Source organism: Zophobas morio, unplaced genomic scaffold (genome assembly GCF_036711695.1).
Source record: "Zophobas morio isolate AGI-343-1 ecotype UQ-CSIRO unplaced genomic scaffold, CSIRO_AGI_Zmor_V1 ptg000011l, whole genome shotgun sequence".
Lineage (NCBI taxonomy): Eukaryota > Metazoa > Arthropoda > Insecta > Coleoptera > Tenebrionidae > Zophobas > Zophobas morio.
Genome location: NW_026972116.1, coordinates 9,282,048 through 9,300,624, shown reverse-complemented (window position 1 = coordinate 9,300,624; position 18,577 = coordinate 9,282,048). Strand labels below are relative to the sequence as shown.

At 31.6% G+C, this 18,577-nt stretch overlaps 1 protein-coding gene across 4 annotated transcripts in view; it reads left to right on the top strand.

Annotated features, from left to right (window-relative positions):
- LOC135126861 (uncharacterized) overlaps positions 1-18,577 on the top strand; it is a 251,789-nt gene that overhangs the window by 201,495 nt on the left and 31,717 nt on the right. For all 4 annotated transcript variants that reach the window (XM_064053056.1, XM_064053055.1, XM_064053053.1 and 1 more), the window contains exons 3-5: positions 6,362-6,592; positions 11,906-12,219; positions 12,271-12,414. In XM_064053056.1, coding sequence (XP_063909126.1) covers positions 6,362-6,592; positions 11,906-12,219; positions 12,271-12,414 — 689 coding nt within the window. The remainder of the gene's footprint in view (positions 1-6,361; positions 6,593-11,905; positions 12,220-12,270; positions 12,415-18,577) is intronic.

Here is an 18,577-nt window from a genome sequence, read left to right as displayed (position 1 = left end):
ACTAACCAAACTTTGCCTAATGTTGCCCACCAATAATGCGATGACGTCACCCCAAAATTGTACATAGTAAATGGATTTTAAATTGTATAAAGTATCATAGCCTTACGCGTGTAGTTTATGAATCCGTGTTGAATTGTTATCCGAAACTTCAGATTTTTGCAAAGAAAATTAAAATTATATACAACATTTTACAATACTTTGTGATCTTGCAGATGTTTTGAAGTTATTATAAACATGATAAATGTTTAATCAAACTTTATTCCCCCTCCCGTCCAAAATTTATCACGTCACCTACAAATTTTGCCGAATAAATCCTATCGAAAAAAGTGCACAATATGATTAGTACGAGTGTAAAATTGTAATTTATCATTCCATTAATATTTTTTAGATTTGCTTATACAGGGTGACTCAAAAAAATTTATGAAGGAGTCAATTTATTTCATTGATTAATTCAGTAACTGTCAAACCGAGTGTTTTGTAATCTTGCAAACGTTTGGAAGTTATTGTAGACATGGTATATTTTTAATCAAAATGTACCTGCTTATCCTCTCCGAAAAAATGATGAAGTCATATCAAAATTTTGCCAAATATAATCCTATCTTAAATGTGCAAAATATGATGAGTTTTATGTTTTTTTTTTTAGATTTGCTTATAAATGGTGACTCAAAAAAAATATATGAATCAATTTATTAAATCAGGAACTGCCTACTCCATTTTCTGGGAAAATTTGGGAATACAGTACTGTTATTAGTAATTAATATTACACACCAATCTATATATAATGTGTCCTTGCAAAAATGTTGATGACGTCATTTCAAAATTTTGTAAAATAAAAAACTCATTTTAAACATAGGCATAGCACGCTTCTCTACGTTTACTTTAACATTACATAGATTAGTTTGTTTCAACTTGAAAATAAAATTTGCAACATCAGATTTTATAGTGTGTTATACATTGTACAACTTCAAGTGCGAAGGGAAGTTCTGTCGAAACCTTCGACGAATTTTTTTACAAATATAACTGAAAATAGGTATCATTAATGCTATGATTTAAATTAACTGAATTTCAATGTGGGTGTCAACACTTTTTAACCCATTTTATTAACAAAATTAAATTTTTCAGTTGCTGTTCCTATGATTTCATAAATGACTATGTATCTAGTAAACGTGATAGTTTATTCAATAGTTCCGATACTATTACTAAAGTGTACATTAAAGTTTGTTACTCTTAAATGATCTATTACGCTCTGAGGAAATAGGAAAATCGATTTTAAACCGTCTCTGAAATTTGTTCTGAAATTAATACTACAGTAGAAAACTTCCAGTAACTAGAGAACTATAAAAAATACGATCGAACACAGCCATTTTCTACTCAAGCTTTAAAATTGACGGTAATTTGACACAACGAAAATTCTATGAAAGAGAAATTTTCAAAAATCCATGGGTGTCTTTGATTGCATTTTTATTGGTCTTTTGGAATTAGAATGGGTGAAATTGCATGAAAATTGGACCACTGAAAAATTGTATTTTTCTCGTGTAATATAATAGTTTTTCAGCACAAAACTTTAAGCGAAGTTTGTTAAATGAAAGGTAGTGTTGTACATTTAAAATAGAGACAACAGTTACCTAGTTTTAATTTGGAATTTGAATCGTTATTTCGAAATAGAGAGGTGGTATTATTGTCAATAACAGGATTTAAAACATTACGTCTGTGTTTCTGCTGACACTGTATACCAGTATATATAAGAAATGTTATTAATATCATTTAAAATAATGCACTTTGCGTCTGATGTTATACTAATCTTCCCGTATTTAATCGACCAGTCCCTGTATAATAAAAGCACGCTCGGCCACAGCCGACACGTAACCATCTGCATTGCAAATACATTTTAGTCAAAGACAGTTTCTTGTACCATTGTTTACAACTCTGAAAAGTAGGTCATCGTTTGACAAATATAGGATGCTAAATTCAGTTTTCAACTTTCTCTACAAATTAAAATTTTCCTTTTCCTGCGGCTGTTTCCACTCTCTGAAGAAGTTAACCGTGTTGATTTAAATACATTGCGAAAACTCGTGCCTATTTATTTTCCGCGGAGTAATTTATTAAGTTTAGATTTAAAAAAGCGTTTACTGCTAGCAAATTCGCTCTTGGTGAATTACGAGTATGAATAGTTTACGGGAACCGTTGCTTGTGGCGGGTGAAATTGAGCGCATAATCTTACTTAGGGATGAGTTTCTCAGCTGATACCGTTCTTTGTAAGGAGGCTTCTTGATGCGTTTTCATACACAAGAGGTAATTTCTTATAGTGAATGAGGAGAACTCTGAATGGCAGGAAACACGAGACAGTAATGAAGCTCCGCTTCATTTTTTTAATAAATAGGTTTGCTCGCATACCCGGGTTTTGCACCATTTGGGTGGTATCAGGAGAAGTGTTTCCTTTTTCTTCTTCCGGAAAATCATGAACTGTGTTTTAAACTGCAAAAAATAACAAGTGAAGATCAGATTTAATTTATTTGTTTTGAATAAATATTGAATTGCTTTCGTTGCGCCATATGCAGCAGCGCCACCAGTTTTTGAGCGCTCAGTATTACGCAAAAGTTTTCAATCAGTTTTTGCCTGTTCTTTTGTTGCAAAGTTTACTTTGCTTCTGTGGAAGGGATTGTTGAAATGTTTTATCACTTAATTTCTTACTTTTGAACTAAATTTTAAAAGGGTAAACAAGTTCTGGTATTTTTCTGCCAGTGCCTGAGTCGTAGAGGAATGTGAGGTGAACTAGTACTTTGCGATTCAAATATTGTAATGTGTCTCGTGCATGTATTAGATTGGTCTCTAGTGGTCCTTCTTCAGTTGCGTATGCAGTCATGCAGATACTCTGTAGTATAAGAACAAAAAATGCATACCTACGTGACTAAACTAATAAAACATTAAACGATTCAAGATTTAATATTATTTTATTATATTTAAGGCGTCGTTATTAGTATTAAAACAGATTTTTTTTATATGTATATTTTGAAATTGGGGAACATTATGGTACAAAATATATTTAGTTTTCAACTTTTAGGACGCTGATTGTTCTTGATGCCATTATTATTAATCCACTTTGCATAGACCAATCGTAATAACGAGTTGTTAAAATTGAAAATTCCCAATATAAATAAAGCTTGAGATTTATTGATAAGTTTCTCTTATATGTATAGTAACAGATTTTTAATTTCTGAACGTAACCTAAGTACTAGTTTGTTCGATGTTTGATACCTTGTACCCATAATAATATCAAACACTTGTCTCCTGCTTCCATCTTTATGTCGCTTATGGTCTGTTGGTAATTTTATCTGGGAGAGATTCACCAAAACTACTATACTGATTGCTGTGAAATTTCAGGTTTATTTTATTATAGTGTTATTAGTCAAATAAATGTTCATCAAAATTTGTCCACGCATCCTCATCAAAATTTTGAAATCATCTCAAAATTTTGAATTTTTCCGACTAAACCTCCTTTGAAATTTACAAGTACACTGCAACACGTGCGTTTATCTGTGATTTAATGATGTGCGTGTTTTTAAGTTTGCGTTTACCAGTTATTATCACACATATACCAGTTATCGTATAAAATAAAACTTACGATTTAAATTTTATCTGTTTGTACTCTCCAGAAATTTGATGATGTCGAAATATTAGCTACATATTACATAAATGTGACTGTATTAAAAATATCCTATAATTAAAATTCTTCTACTCTATGTATCTACATATTTTTGTAATATATTTTTATTACTTGGAAGTTTTTGGAATTATTTCTACAAAATAACTAAAGAACGAATAAAAAAAGAAAATTCTTAATAATTATTTACTTTATCTGAAATTTTAGGAAAACGATATTTTTGAGACACTATTTGCATAAAAAATTTATATATTTAACCCCACAAAAATAATGACGTTAGAAAAAAAAGTTATTAAGAAAGTTCTCTGCTAAAAAATAAAGTTGACACAATCAAAACTTACACTTTTTAAAAGTTTTAATAAACAATGATCAAATCATTCGTGTTTCTACCCACTTTGAGTGTAGGTAAGTATTCCTGCAAAAAGTTATTAAAATACTTCAGAATATCTAAAAATAAATCGAAATCTGCTACTGCTACATTAGTTAATATTTCTAATTTTCTGTGCACATGTAGAATTTTTATCATATTCTCTAAATATAATATTATCCAGAAATATCGTCTAACACCGCGTCCGTTGTACAGTGGAGGAAATTTAAAGTCACGCGGAATTTTTTGACGACTGTAAATATGACTTTATTATTGTTTCAGAATCCTAAGAAACCAGAATTTAAGTGTCAAATTTCTTAACGTCAAATTTGTAAATTGATTGAATACACAACCACCGTGGAACTGATGAAGGTAAAATGGGTAATAAAAATGTCATGAAAATGTCAGCTTGGTGCCCGACTTTAAATTTCCGCCACTGTAGTAATATGTATAGGAACTTGCGCTTAAATAATTGTCAAATAAAGTGTCAGATATCTGCAATGCCAACATTACTATTTTAACAATAAATTTCATGGCCTACTAGACGACTTTTTTCGATCAAGTAATATAATACTTCAGAACACTTGATATAAGTCTGACGTCAAGAATTACAATAATCTCCTTACTTCGCTGTTCTAAATTTAGTGGCCATTACTTTAAGCTGCTGACGTTACTAAAAATCGAGCAATATGGTAAACGTAGGTACCTACAGAGTTATAATGTGCACGCTGTTTACATGGAGCTTAGTAAAGCTTTAAATAAAGCCAGTAAAGCTATATTTAAGTGAAGTAGATGAAATAGGATAATAATTTTTCTCTTAAAGTATTAATTTTGCGTCTGGGGCACGGTGAAGTTGTCATTTAAGATTTTTGATACATAATTATGTACACGACGGTAAATCAATTTAGATTTAATATGCCACTTTTCTCGTTATCATTACCGTTAACTCAAAACTTTATGAATTTTTTAACAGTGACTATAAACTTTAGAAAATGATTCATTTGTTACTTGATTTAAGATAAATGTCGTAGATATTAACAACAGGTAAAACATGTAAAATTTTGAAGTTCTCAAAAAGAGTATATAGCTATTTGATATTGAAAATGAAAAGGTGAACCATGTTGATGTGATGAGATCTTTTGTGATTATTTCTTTTTTAGGATATTAATAAAGCTAGTGACAAATGAGACAAACTTAAAAGTCAAGAGTTCGTAGGTTGGACAAAAAAAAACTTAACTAACATTCGTCCAGTTGTTTATTTAGGTTTTGACTTGGCATCACAAAGGTTAAATATAGTTTATCTAGATATACAATGTACATAATGACATTGCAAAGATTATAATTTTTCTTTGTCACAAAAATAAATAGTACCTAAAACAATTAAAAAAAAACACCTTGTTTGACTATATATATATATATATAACAAAATTCAAGGTCAAATTAAGTATATATATATATATATATACTTAATTTGACCTTGAATTTTTTTCTTAAATTCTGTATGAAGTTACTTTTCACAATGGATAACTGTCACTCTGGTCTTTAATTTAGTACGGTTAAATCAATACATCGACATAATTAAACGAACTGAAAATATGAACGCACAAAAATAATAAAATCGTCATTTATTTGTGGATAGTCGTTTTTTTTTAGTTACTTGTAAGTTACTAAATAGTGTCTGGTGCAGATCAACAATTGTTGTGTGTCACTGCTAAGCTTAAACTAAAATTTTTGAAATTTTTGTATTAAAAAACTAACGCCTGCCCTAGGAAACAAAATATCAGACATATATTGTTCTATTTCAAGTGAACCATCAAATTCTTTTAAACTGCCATTTCAATAGAAGTCAAATAATTTGTAATATAGAAAAAAAACTACTTAAGGTATCCATTTTATTTGAAAATTGCATGTTATTGTTATGAGACAATAATACCTAATATTCACTACAAATTTATATTAATATAAACAGTTTCTGAAGATGCAATATTTCCGTTTGAATTTTTTAAACGTGAGTGCAACCATGTACTTTCATGTAATCCAAGTTTTACCACTAAGACAAGATAAATATTTTTGGATTTTCTGTCGACTTCCTACAAAAATAATTTCGCTGCAATAACCCTCAGTAGTAACAATTATCCCCTCAAGCCTCATAGTCACTCCGTAGACACCACATGGAGCTTATTGTTCAAATTTGCTACAACTGAACTTGTAATATCCTCACACCAAAAGCTTCTACATTTATAATTACTAGACTAGCAAATTGGATCTGATAAGTGCTTATGCAATTTTGTCGCTTTTATCAGTCTTTAAAGCTCATTGTGTTTTCGTTGCAGGAGGAAGCATCCCAGGAATAGAATTATCGATGCCTCCATCCCACATCGCCTTAAGCGGAGACCTCCACATCCAAATTACTTCATCGTCTTTTCCACCACTAATGCTGCAATTATCTCGACTCGAAGGCAACGTGGCGCAACCCCTCACCACCTTCCCCGTACTCCCGGAAGCCCGTGCGCTTACTCTCAACACCACTATAGTTAAAATACCTTGTGGCTACTTCTCCAAAGGTAAGAGACATAGAAAGCGCAATTAGGGTTATTATGTTCCACAGTTTACGCCATAGATATAAGATCAACAGTGTGCATTAGTAAAATATAGCTGCTATAAATCTGTTCCCGATGGAACATGACAGAGAGGCTTCGCATTAAAATTTAACATTTGCTTGTGTCAGTTCACATTTCAGGTAATAGTTCTACACAAAAGCTGGACATTTTTCAAAGAGGTGCTAACAAGTATCTAAAAATAGTCTCATAAAACTTTCCCTTGTGGCGTATTATTTTAGTTATAGTATTGCAAATTGTCTGCTGCTCCATTTGACACTAGATTCAATTTAAACTTAAATTATGGATTTATAACGTTGATACAAATATATGTACGTTGGGGGCTTTATCGACATAAATAACAAATTGACGTAGGTGTATTGTGGGTGTATCTCACATTCCGAATTTTGACTGTTTTATTATTAATGTGTGATGATTATACGATGTTACCAAATGAACAAATTGAACCGATCCTAATTCCGTATCCTCAACTTTACAAAATTTTTGCTAATTAATGTGAGATGAAAATTTTCCACTTTTCAATTTCCACGAACCCATTCCTTGGTGCCTCACAATGTGTATTTGATCTGTTAGGAGTGTTAATGAAAATTACTGAACTGCGTGCGAAAGCTTCGGAGACGGTTTGAACTATAACCAACCTAGTTTGATCATTTAGATCAAAATCGATAGGAAAGAGTCGATTCAGCCGACCCCACTGATTACGGTCATGTTCCAGTAATTCGGTAATTAGAACTTATTCGTTCAAATGACATACTCGATACTGATGTCACGTGAATTTTCCCTACCGTTTTTGGTGAATTTGTACAAGAGAGCAATAAAAAACACGATCAACGGCAGACATGAATTTTTGAAAGTTAGTCTTTGATCATTGCATATTCAACTCAAACTTTAAGTTGACGGTAATCTGACAAGAGGAAAATTTTGTCAAAGAAAAATCTTCAAAAATCCATGACTGTCTTTGGTCGTAGTTTCTATTGCTGTCTCGGTAAAATCTCGTAGTATATTACTACACAAACAAGTTTAATAAGACGTTATTGTAGCACGAAAAGCTTTTAGCACTCGTGCTGCAATGTTTTATACAGGGAGTGTAATTTTTTGCACGTTGCTCATGATTTTAAAATAAAAATTGAAAATCTCATCGCGATCATTGTTTAAGTTTTTTTTTTAATTATTTGGAAATGTTAGGGCTATTCATTTGACGTTGTAGGAAACCTGGTACCAACATTACAAATGTTTCTAAAACAATTAAGCCTTTGTGAAACTGTTGTCGGTTTCACAATGACCCGAATCTGAATGAAAAGTAGCAGAGCAAATTTGTAATACTAATTACACAACTAAATTTCATTCTGATCGGCTGAAGTTCTAAAAAGTCCAGAACACTTGTAAGCTGAAAACATTTCGTTTTCTGAAACAAAACTCACTACGCAACGAAGGATTGCTACATTTTTATTACTTTATTCGTAATTTATTCCCTAATGTGTCGTAGCAAGCTTACCTAAACTTCAGTAAAAATACAAATTCAGTCGTATTTTACATGAAACGATAAAAATTGCAAATAAGTTTTCATTTGCGTTTGTAAGTATGCCAACTGGGTTGCAGAAAATTTTCAAATGAACTTAATTCATTGATGAAGACGAGATGTTTCTGAGAGTAATCTGCCTGGCCAGAAATTATTTTTTGCTTAATTTTGATTATTGCAAGTGAGTGTAGTTCTATGCGGTTATCAGTTATCATATTTGGAACTAACAAAGAACTGCTTTTAAGTTTTTATTTTTTTCAAATTAACAAGGAGTTCACTCTTCATGAGTATGAAAGTTTGATGCATCAAACGTGGGTGAAGGCCAAGGTTTATACGAATGAGAAATGAATATTCAATGGGACCTGTACACTATACTTCACTCCTCTGCTTCCATGATTTCTACCGAAATTGTTCTCCAGCAACATATTTTGATACACGTGCAGTAAACTCTTTTTTAAGCTGGCTTTATAAAAATACCTCACGCGATTAAGTTTAATTTAAATTTAAAATCTACTCGATGGCAATTGATAACACGGAATGGTACAACCTAACGTTACTTTTTCGTTTTAACAAAATTAACGCTTTTCAACAACTCTGTCAAATGTAAATTATACACAACAGTACGGATTAATAAGAACATTGTTCGCAACGGTTTTTTCTATTAAAAAAAACACCGCCAACTTAATGACTTTTTCAATTGAACACTCGTACTTACTCAAAAACAGAGGTCAAATTTGTGTGTGAGTATTGTAAGTAATGCAATGAGTGATAAATAAAATCTAGGTTCCACAAATCTCGTAACACAATTCTTATTAGTTCAGCAATTGTTCCGAAAATTTATATCCTAGTAGGTATTAATCAACAAGTCGACATCATTTTAAAGATTTATTAGAAATTAATATAATAATATAATTTAAGATCGTTAACATTGCAAGTTTTCGTAGACAGTGTTGTATATCACTTAAATTAAATTTTGAACTAATATTATTATTAAACACAAATTAGTATTAAATTAAAATAGGTTATTAAATGTAGCGACTAATTATAAAAAGGCAGAATGAAAATATATGCAGGAAAACAATAATAAAATTATTAGCCCATAAACTCTGCTGTAAATATTCATTGTAATGGGACAAGTATTTGATTTAAATAATGAAAAATAGAATTAAGTGTATAAGAATGTTATTCTTATACCGAGAGAGCAATAAAACGAAGATCAAAGACAACCATGGATTTTTGGACATTTGCCTTTGATAGGATTTTTGTCTCATCAGATTATCGCCAAATTGAAAATTTTGGTTGAGTTGAGTTGAAAACGATCAAAGATAAGAAAATTCTATGTTCCATGGCTACATTTGATCGTGTTTTTATTTCCTGAGCGTAAGCTAAGAATGTATTGTAATCGAGTCCATCGGCCAATTCCCTACTTTTATGTTTTTGCGACCTTTCATGACCCCTAGAGTACCAAGAGCGAGGTCTCTCGTTTCCGTCTGTCTGTCTGTCTGCCGTTTCCGGATTTTTACTAGACAGATAATATCCGAAGCTACTGGACCAATTGTTGTAAAATTTTGTGTAAATCAGGTATATCATGTAGATGGTAAAACGTTCACCAAAACTGGCATATCATCCGCACAACCAATGGGATGACGTCATCTCCAAGATTTACAATAGTATTTTTTTTCACCCTAGACATCCAGATTTTTGAAAAAAAAAAATCAAAATTGTATAACATTTTACAATTTAACTTTGAAACTGCAAAACCGAATGCTCCGAAATTTTCCAAACTTTTTAAGATTATCATAATGTTGGTAAATCGTTAATAAAAATTGATTGTTTTATTCGTTCCCAAAAAAATTTTGTCAAATAAATTCTACTTAAAATATGCAAAATATGATGAGCCTATACTTGTTATCATTCCATTCATATTTCTTAGAATTGCTTATACAGGGTGACTGAAATTAATCAGAGTGTCAATTTATTTTATTTATTAAATCATGAACTACAAAACGGAATGCTTTGAATTCTTGCAGATGTTTGTAAAGTTATCGTAAGCATGGTAAATTTGTAATCAAAATATATGTTTTGATCCCATCCAAAAAACTGATGACGTCATCTCAAAATTTTACCGAATAAATCTTATCGAAATTGCAGCAAAATATGTTGAGTCTATACTTGTTATTTATGATTGAATTTGTATTTTTAAGAATTATTTATCCCGGGTGACTCAAAAAAAATTAACGAATGTGTCAATTTATTTTATTGATTAAACCAGGAAGGGATCCTGGTTTTCCCGAAAATTTGGGAATACAATACTGTTATTATTAGTATTACACTGCACCTATCCAAACTGATATCCATGTCCTTGCAAAAATGATGATAATTTTGTAAAGAATAAGCTCATTTTACACATATCCGTAGCACCCTTCTTCATATTTTCACATTGATCAATAAAAAAATCGGTCAACTGAATCAATAACATTTTGCGTTATAGTCATTCAATATTTTTATCGTACGACCATCGAATTTACCAGACATTGATGATGATGCAATTTGGATTTATTTTTACATATATCTGGATACCTAGGGTAAAAAAATCAACACGGAATCATAAACCAGAGGTATAAAAGTATTTTACACAAAACAAATTAAATTTCGTTTACTGAAACAGATTTTGAGGCGACGTCATCAAACTGTTGGTGGGGATGATTACCTAAATATTAGTTAGCGTTTTACCATATACACGATATTCCTAACGAGTTCATATAAAATTTGGGAAAAATCGGTCCAGTAATTTCGAAGATTATTATCGGTCTAATAAAAATCTTTCTACTCCTGGCACTTATTTATCCAGCTATACTTATGTTAATTTATTCCAAAAACTGAACGACGCCATGCAAATTTCTCAGACGTAAATTGCCATTATAATATGTAGAATTTTATAACTTATTCATTTTTATTTAGAATTCTTTATATAACACGTCCATAAAAAATAGTGAATTTATTTTACTAATTATTATCAACATCCTACTGTTTTCATAAGCGTTGTATTTAAATATTAAAACTTTTTTATATTTGTTCCCTTTACGAAGTTGATGACTTCATCAAAAAAATTCAAAAAAAAGCTCTATTGAAAACACAGCATAATATAATCCTTTACTTTGTAGCTTAATAACTCACCCCTTGTTTATTTTACCATTTCTAGAGGTCATAAAATAGAGGTCACTAAATCAAATTTATGAAACTGGGAATAAAATAGCGCCTTTTCGGAACAAAGTTATATTTTCCGCAATTATAATAATAAGTATAATTATCATTAACTATAGTGATTGTTAAAACATGACCATTTTTCAAATATAAGTAATTTAGTGTTTTCAGAAGTGTTAATGCTGCAATGCTAAATTTTTATATTATTAATATATTTATACAGATATCTAGTATTTAAGTTCATTTTAAACAATTATTTGGTGTCAACTTCGATCCCAACTTCTTACTTTTTTACTTTCTTGTACACTCCACTACGGCTATGTTCTTGTTTTCTATAAGATAACTTTGTTTGTGGAGCAATTGTAAGTGATGTTACGTCTAGTGTAAAGCCGATGTTGTAAAGTTTCAGCAGACAACTTCAAAATTTCAGACGTTACCATTGCATGTGCAACACTAAAACATTAATTAGTTTAATGTAGTTTCAGACGTGCTTCTAGTTTGTGTTCAATGTTTAATAACAATCATGCTTGATAAAGGTGGCCAGTATTACATCCTCCTCAAGAAACAACCAATGGGTAACACCTCTTCAGACGACCAGAACTCCGTGATTACACGAAGCTTGGATGTACGGTGGCCGATGCCTCAACTTTCGCTTACCCCGGAACACATTCAAACTTACCCGGAACGACCCGTTATGGCGATACTGGAGTTCCCGGAAGTGATGTGTCCTCCACTGGTGGAGAGTCCGGCGACTGCGATACCGGAGTTTTGGCTGGAGTTGCACTATTGCGGCCATTCCTTACTCACCTGTGATAACGACGACAACAGACAGAACAGTTCCAATGTTCAGGTGGGTGGCGGGTTGTGGCTTGCATGTTGTATTGATGACAATGTTGTGTAGGTGCTGGATCAGGTCCGGGGATTTGGAGGACGGCGGCTGTTCACCCTCAGATGCGAGCTGTTCGGGTTAGCGGGATTTTATGCCCTTTTTCTAAGGCCCACTGCTAGTACCCAGCTGATACCCCACACAGCCGCTTACGTTAAGGTAATTTTCTTAAAACGATATTTGTTTTCCCCTTTGGGGATACTAAGTTATTCATGCTATCCACTTTGCTTTAATTATTATTTAACGTATGTTTGCTTGTTGTAATATTTATTATAAAATAGTCTACATATAGTTTTTATATATTTAAAATAATTATAAATTTAAACAGTTTGTCACCAATAAAGCAATCAAGAACGTTAAAACACGATGGTGAAAAATGATGAGTCTTATAAAATTTTGTTTTCTGTTATTTATGTTACTAATTGAGGCGACGCATTAACCTTTATAATGTTTGTAATTATGAATGTGCATATTTTTATCTTATTTTCGTAACTCACTTGCTGATCACAGAATTTTTGATTACAGAAAAATTACTTAACCTCTGTCCTTTACTCCCTTTATAAGTAAATAATCGTTTCATGAGAGGTGTGGTAAGTTATGGTTGTGATCCAAGAAACTTTAAACTGAAAAACTAAAACCCTGCGTGTCGATGTATCTGATGTTGAATGAATTTAATACAGTACTAAAGACAATGGCATCTGGAAGGCTTCCAAAATGTGTTGTCATAAGTTTGAATAAAAAAGCTATAAAACTTGCAGAAATAAGTACTTACTTAAAGAGCAGGAAAGTTTCAGATCAGTCTCTTACAATCGTGAATGTACGAAACACTTAATTGTTATTATTTTTTAATGGTCCATAAAAGTGTAATCTATGTTTTTGTTTCTTTTCTGGCTTGTCCACAGGTGACTGTTCTTAACAACTGAATACATAATAAATTACAATTTATATTTTTTCTTGTACTAAGTTGAATTAGTGCAGTTTTAACACATGTTCCAATAAACGAGCGTGACTGCATTCCAACGAAGCGCAGAGGTTGTGGACCCTAGCTAGTCCTAGAGACTTTCAGTTTAGTGTTATACTAATGATATTCTTCCGTGTCCTATGTCTATTTATAAGCGTTCATTTATGGAGAGTTTCTTAGTAAATTCTCGCATCCACAACAGAGTGATTAAATTCAAATTTCACAAACCAGAACTTCCAACGGGGCATGAATAAATTCATTACCTACCACCTTTAAAACTGCTAGAGTTTGCCCTTTTATCCTGTGAACACCGAGGATGTTACCAAATAAAAATGCTTTTACTCTGGATATCGATTAATTCTAACTTCGCGAAAAGTTCTAAAAATTGATTCTGTACAGCCCTTCTTTATTAATTTTTTTACACGATTCAGAACAACCAAATAAAAATGTAATGTTTGAGGAAATTTATTTTTCCTACTTTGATTTTTTAACAAGTCTATTACGATCCGCAAACGCCTGTGTATGTTCTGCCAACTGTCGTGAAGATAATCAGATTTTGAATTTGCTGTGTTTTTATGAAAAAGGGGCAAAGTAGAAAAAATACTGTATGATACTCGTTTCTAAGACATTTTGTCGCACTTACTAAACCGTGCGTGCGACAAAATGCTTTTTATAAACCTCGTATCATATTATACTATTTTCTACAATGATTTTGTAACAGAGCTATTAAAGCACCCAAATGACGTCAAAGCGGTTCGTTAATAGCGGAAAGGGGTTCTGAAATAGATCTGGTGTAATTTAAATCGGTAAGATTGGTGACCATGACGAGAAATGTTAGTAGCAAGTGTCAAATTAAATAATGTAAATAAACGTCAAATAAAGTTAACGAGATTTGTTTGGCAATAAATTTTATATACTATTCTGTGCAATTTCCTGTATTTCGGGAGGCGTATGGACTCCACTAACTTCTTCACAAAACATTTTAACCAATTTTAACTTACAAAAACTCGAATTGATTCGAATTACAATTGTTGTTGTGAAAATTCGAACTTCAAACGTCTCGTGGTTCGTGTCATGCCAACCCATCTCCAACCACGATAAAGTGTCCCCGGATTTAAAAAAACTCAAATTTCAATAAAATTTTGCGAAAAAACGTGCGTGGTAGGAAAAATAGTGTAAATAACTCGTTTATAAGGCCATTGTGGCACTCATCCTTTATATAACTGGCAGCTTCGCCGCTCGTTCTATAAACTTGGATTCGTGCCTTAATATTTGCCTTATGAAACTCGTTCTTTAATATACTATTAACGTGCTACAGTAAATGCTGAAAATTTTGTTCATTTTGTTCCAAGCACATTTGACTTCGTCGTTTAGCTGCGTGAATAATATCTTGTACGATGTAAGAATTTGCGATGATTTCGTTAATTTTGACAGTAATCCTTCGCCTTAATTCGTTTACGTTGTCAATGACGGGGGTATGGTAAATTGATTCAAGGTGATATGCGCATATATATCCCCAGAATTTCTTCCAAATATGCAAAATTTTTGCTAAATAAGTAAGCACAGTTTTATGCACATATACAATTTACTTCCGGCGAGCCGAAAAGAAAACAACAAACTACAAACAAAAAACACGAGAAATGTCTATACATAATTACATTTATTACCTATAATAACATATTTTTACACAAAGTATAAATACGCCATGAACTAACTTTTTTTTTGCTGTTACAATCAACAGTCAGATAGTTTTCCAAATTTTCCATTGTAAAAATTCTGTCTTCCATCTGTCAATAACATTTTGTATGAAAAAAAAACTTCCTTCTACAAACTGATGCAATTGGTGTGTATTTTAGCGCATTAAAAATGTTCGAACCTAAACAATTGGAAACAATTTATTATCATATATATTTTAAATTTTGTTGAAATTTTGGACCACATATTTTAAACAATCAATATTTCAATTATTTATGGAAATTTTGCAACGCGGTTTTCACCACTGTTTTCAGCTTCCAAAACTTTAGGAATCTAAAACAGATCTATTTTCGACTTTGTTTGTTGGAACTGAGATAGAGTAAAAATAATGGTTTAGCAGCTTCTACGACACAAGCTTTTTTTTTTTATTGTGTATCGTTTTTAATAAATTTATTGTCCTGTCATTAGGGCCACCCTGTTGGACAATAAAGATATTATATTATTATTATTATTATTAATACAAAAATTGACGATGTATCTGGCACCATTTCTGGAGTTTTGTAAACTGTACAGTGTTGAAAAGCGTCTTCCGAAATTTCCTTCAATAACTGAGATATTTATTTTTAAAAATACGTTGTGCAAAAATTTCACAAAAATTAAAACTATTTCTAACCTTGCGCTATACAAAGAAATTTATGGACAGCTTATATTTAAAATTTCACAATAATAAGTCTGTTAATAATGGAGCTATTACATTCTGAAAATGTAGCGAAAATTCCATGTAAAAAACGTAGCCACGGGCCTTAAAAATATTGGTTTGAAAATCTTCAATCAATTGTACAGATTCAATTGAGGGCGTGCATTGTGTATCTATTTTTTTTAATCGTCGCCGAAACAAATTGAAAATTAGCTTTAATAAATGCTAATTCGTTTAGCAAACAATGTTTTTTGAAAATTTGAGGACATATTGCGATGGTACTGCAGTTCGCATTTGAAAATTAAAAAATCTAATTTTTTATTTGTTCGAAATGTTCCGCATTAACAATTGCTATGTTTAACCAAATACCCCATCGATTAATAACGGGTTCAAGTGCCAGTGGAGTACTTTTCTTTATATATTTGCACCCTCAACGCTGAGTTTACAAATACTTTTTTAACATAATTGTTTCAGTAAATTCATTTAATCTGTGTGCCAAACATGTAACGTGAATCAAATTGGGATAATCAACCGGACAACATAACTAAAATCTTCTGTATAGGAATAACATTAGGAAGAAAGAAATTCATGAAAGATTCATTAAGAAATACGGCCAGACGGTTGATTTTTGCTAACTAAATATTCCTAATTAAATAAGATTTACTAGACCCTTTATCATTTAAATCACCCACCAGTGCAAAATTTATAAATCGTTTTTTTACTATTTCTTTAATACTAGAAATAGTTTCATTGTAAATATCTGGTAGGTACATAATTTTTTCTTAGCGTACTTTTGTCCGATATAACACTTTTACAATATTTTTTTAAAAACGCTTTGAAACAAAGGTCTTGTAAAGTTTTAAAAGGAATATTGGTACTAAGCATTGCTTTACATTATTCTGAATTAATAGTTAAATTTTTCTTGAAAGTTCTGGCACCAAATTGTTTCAATGAAATTAGGGACATTTTTGATTCGTCGGGATTTTGACACTTCCTTTTATGAAGCTGTGTTGAAACATGTTACAACAGTGTATTAAAAGATATGAAATACAAATTTAAAAAAGCACTTACCGTTTTCTTTGAAATAAATTCAGGCTAATTTTTTGTCCATGAATTTATTAAAGTTTAGTCTTCTCAATGTCTAGTCATGAATGAATTAGAAATATTTTGTCGTATTATTGTCCCTATCTTTACTTACTAATATCAATGGCTAATGTAAACTGCAACAAACAAATTTACAGGTACATTCATTTAGAAAACTACCAGAAAAACCCAAATAGATGTTCATATGTTTTTAGATTTTACTAAAAGATGTAGTTTCGATTTTTTTCCAACTGACAAACTAAAACATACACAAATGTAAAATGCTTCTGCTATATATTAAACAGTATTTATCTGTCATATCAAAAATAGGGGATAGCATTTACAGGTATAAGAGGATTTAAATCCAAATTGAGAAATTAAAATGTTTATTATTAACTGGAATATTTTTAATATGTAAAAAAAAACTTGCAAACTGTAGGTAGCTAACTAAGCCATTTCAATTAAATGTTGTAACCTTTCCAAAGTAATCCCATTGTAAAATTATTCAAAGAAATCTTACGAAAATACACGGTCTATTCATATTTCGTATAATAAAAATGTATCTTCCTATTAAAGATGATTTATAGAAGCTATCTTTTTTAAATTTTGATATCGTAAAATTAAGGAACGTAAAGAAAATAGTTTTCATGTTATGTGCTTTGAGAATAACGTAACATGGCTAATTTACTTTATAACATTTACATATAAAGTGAGATAACCCAATCAACATTATGGTATCTTTAACGTGCGTTTTACAGAAACCAACCTATTAAACATGTAATGTACCGGGTGATTTTTTTAAATTTATGCTCTAGTTACCTAAGCCATGTCAGCAGTAGAACGTATTACGTAACGTAAAGTTGAAGGGTGTATTTTGAGTGGCCTGAATATCCAGTGTTAACCAAGTTAATGAAAAAATCTTTTAATTAAAACAATTTAAATAATGACTTACTTACTTTACAATATTTGCTGGGAATGTTGACATTCAGCCTCTAGATACAAACTTACTCTTCGTTTCATATTTTGGAACACTCCTACAAGAACCTCGAATGGAATTCGTTCTCACTTTTTCGCAAATTCGTTCTTTAAAGTAGTCGATGGTATGCACAGGTTGTGCGAAGATGGTGTGAAGGCCTAACGAAAAGACACGTGCAAACAACTAAACCGGCAAAGATGAAGTTAGATTATATTATGTCGACTATGGCTACAACGCTAACTGTGAGGCAACCCAAAATACACCCTTCAAGTTTAATTTATGCAGGTTTCACTGCTGACAGAAGCGTCAGGAGTAACTAGGGCAGGAATTTAAAAAATCACCCAGTATTTATTGTAATTGGTACATGAATACTCAATTATTAATCTAAAAGCTAGCGACCGATTTACTTTATATGTTTTAGTACTCATAAAAATCATTGGATGAAGTCTTTTACATATACCTGCAGAATAAGGAACGCCTATTCTAGCAGCTCATACCGGCCGGTTGTAAATTTGGGGTTGTTTATTTCGGCCGGTAACAGTTGCCAGAATGATCATTCATAATACAGTAGATACACAAGACTGATTTTCAAGAGTGTTGAAATATATAAACCAGTGGCGGCTCCTCAGAGGAGGCAAGGGAGGCTGAGCCTCCTCTGTTTTTTGGAGCTGGGCTTCCTCTAATTTTTTCGATGAAAGAAATTGTATTTTTGTAGACATTTGTTACTTTTCAGGATATTTTGTTTGATTTAATTTACTTTCATCATATATCAGGTTAAAATGTTGAAAAAAAAAATTATATTTGCGCCCTTACAATCATAATTCACACCACTCCGCGTTTGGCTCCAGCGGTAGAAGCTAGCCTCCGCCGAGAATGCATCATGCTATTGAGACCGTAAACCTTGACGCAT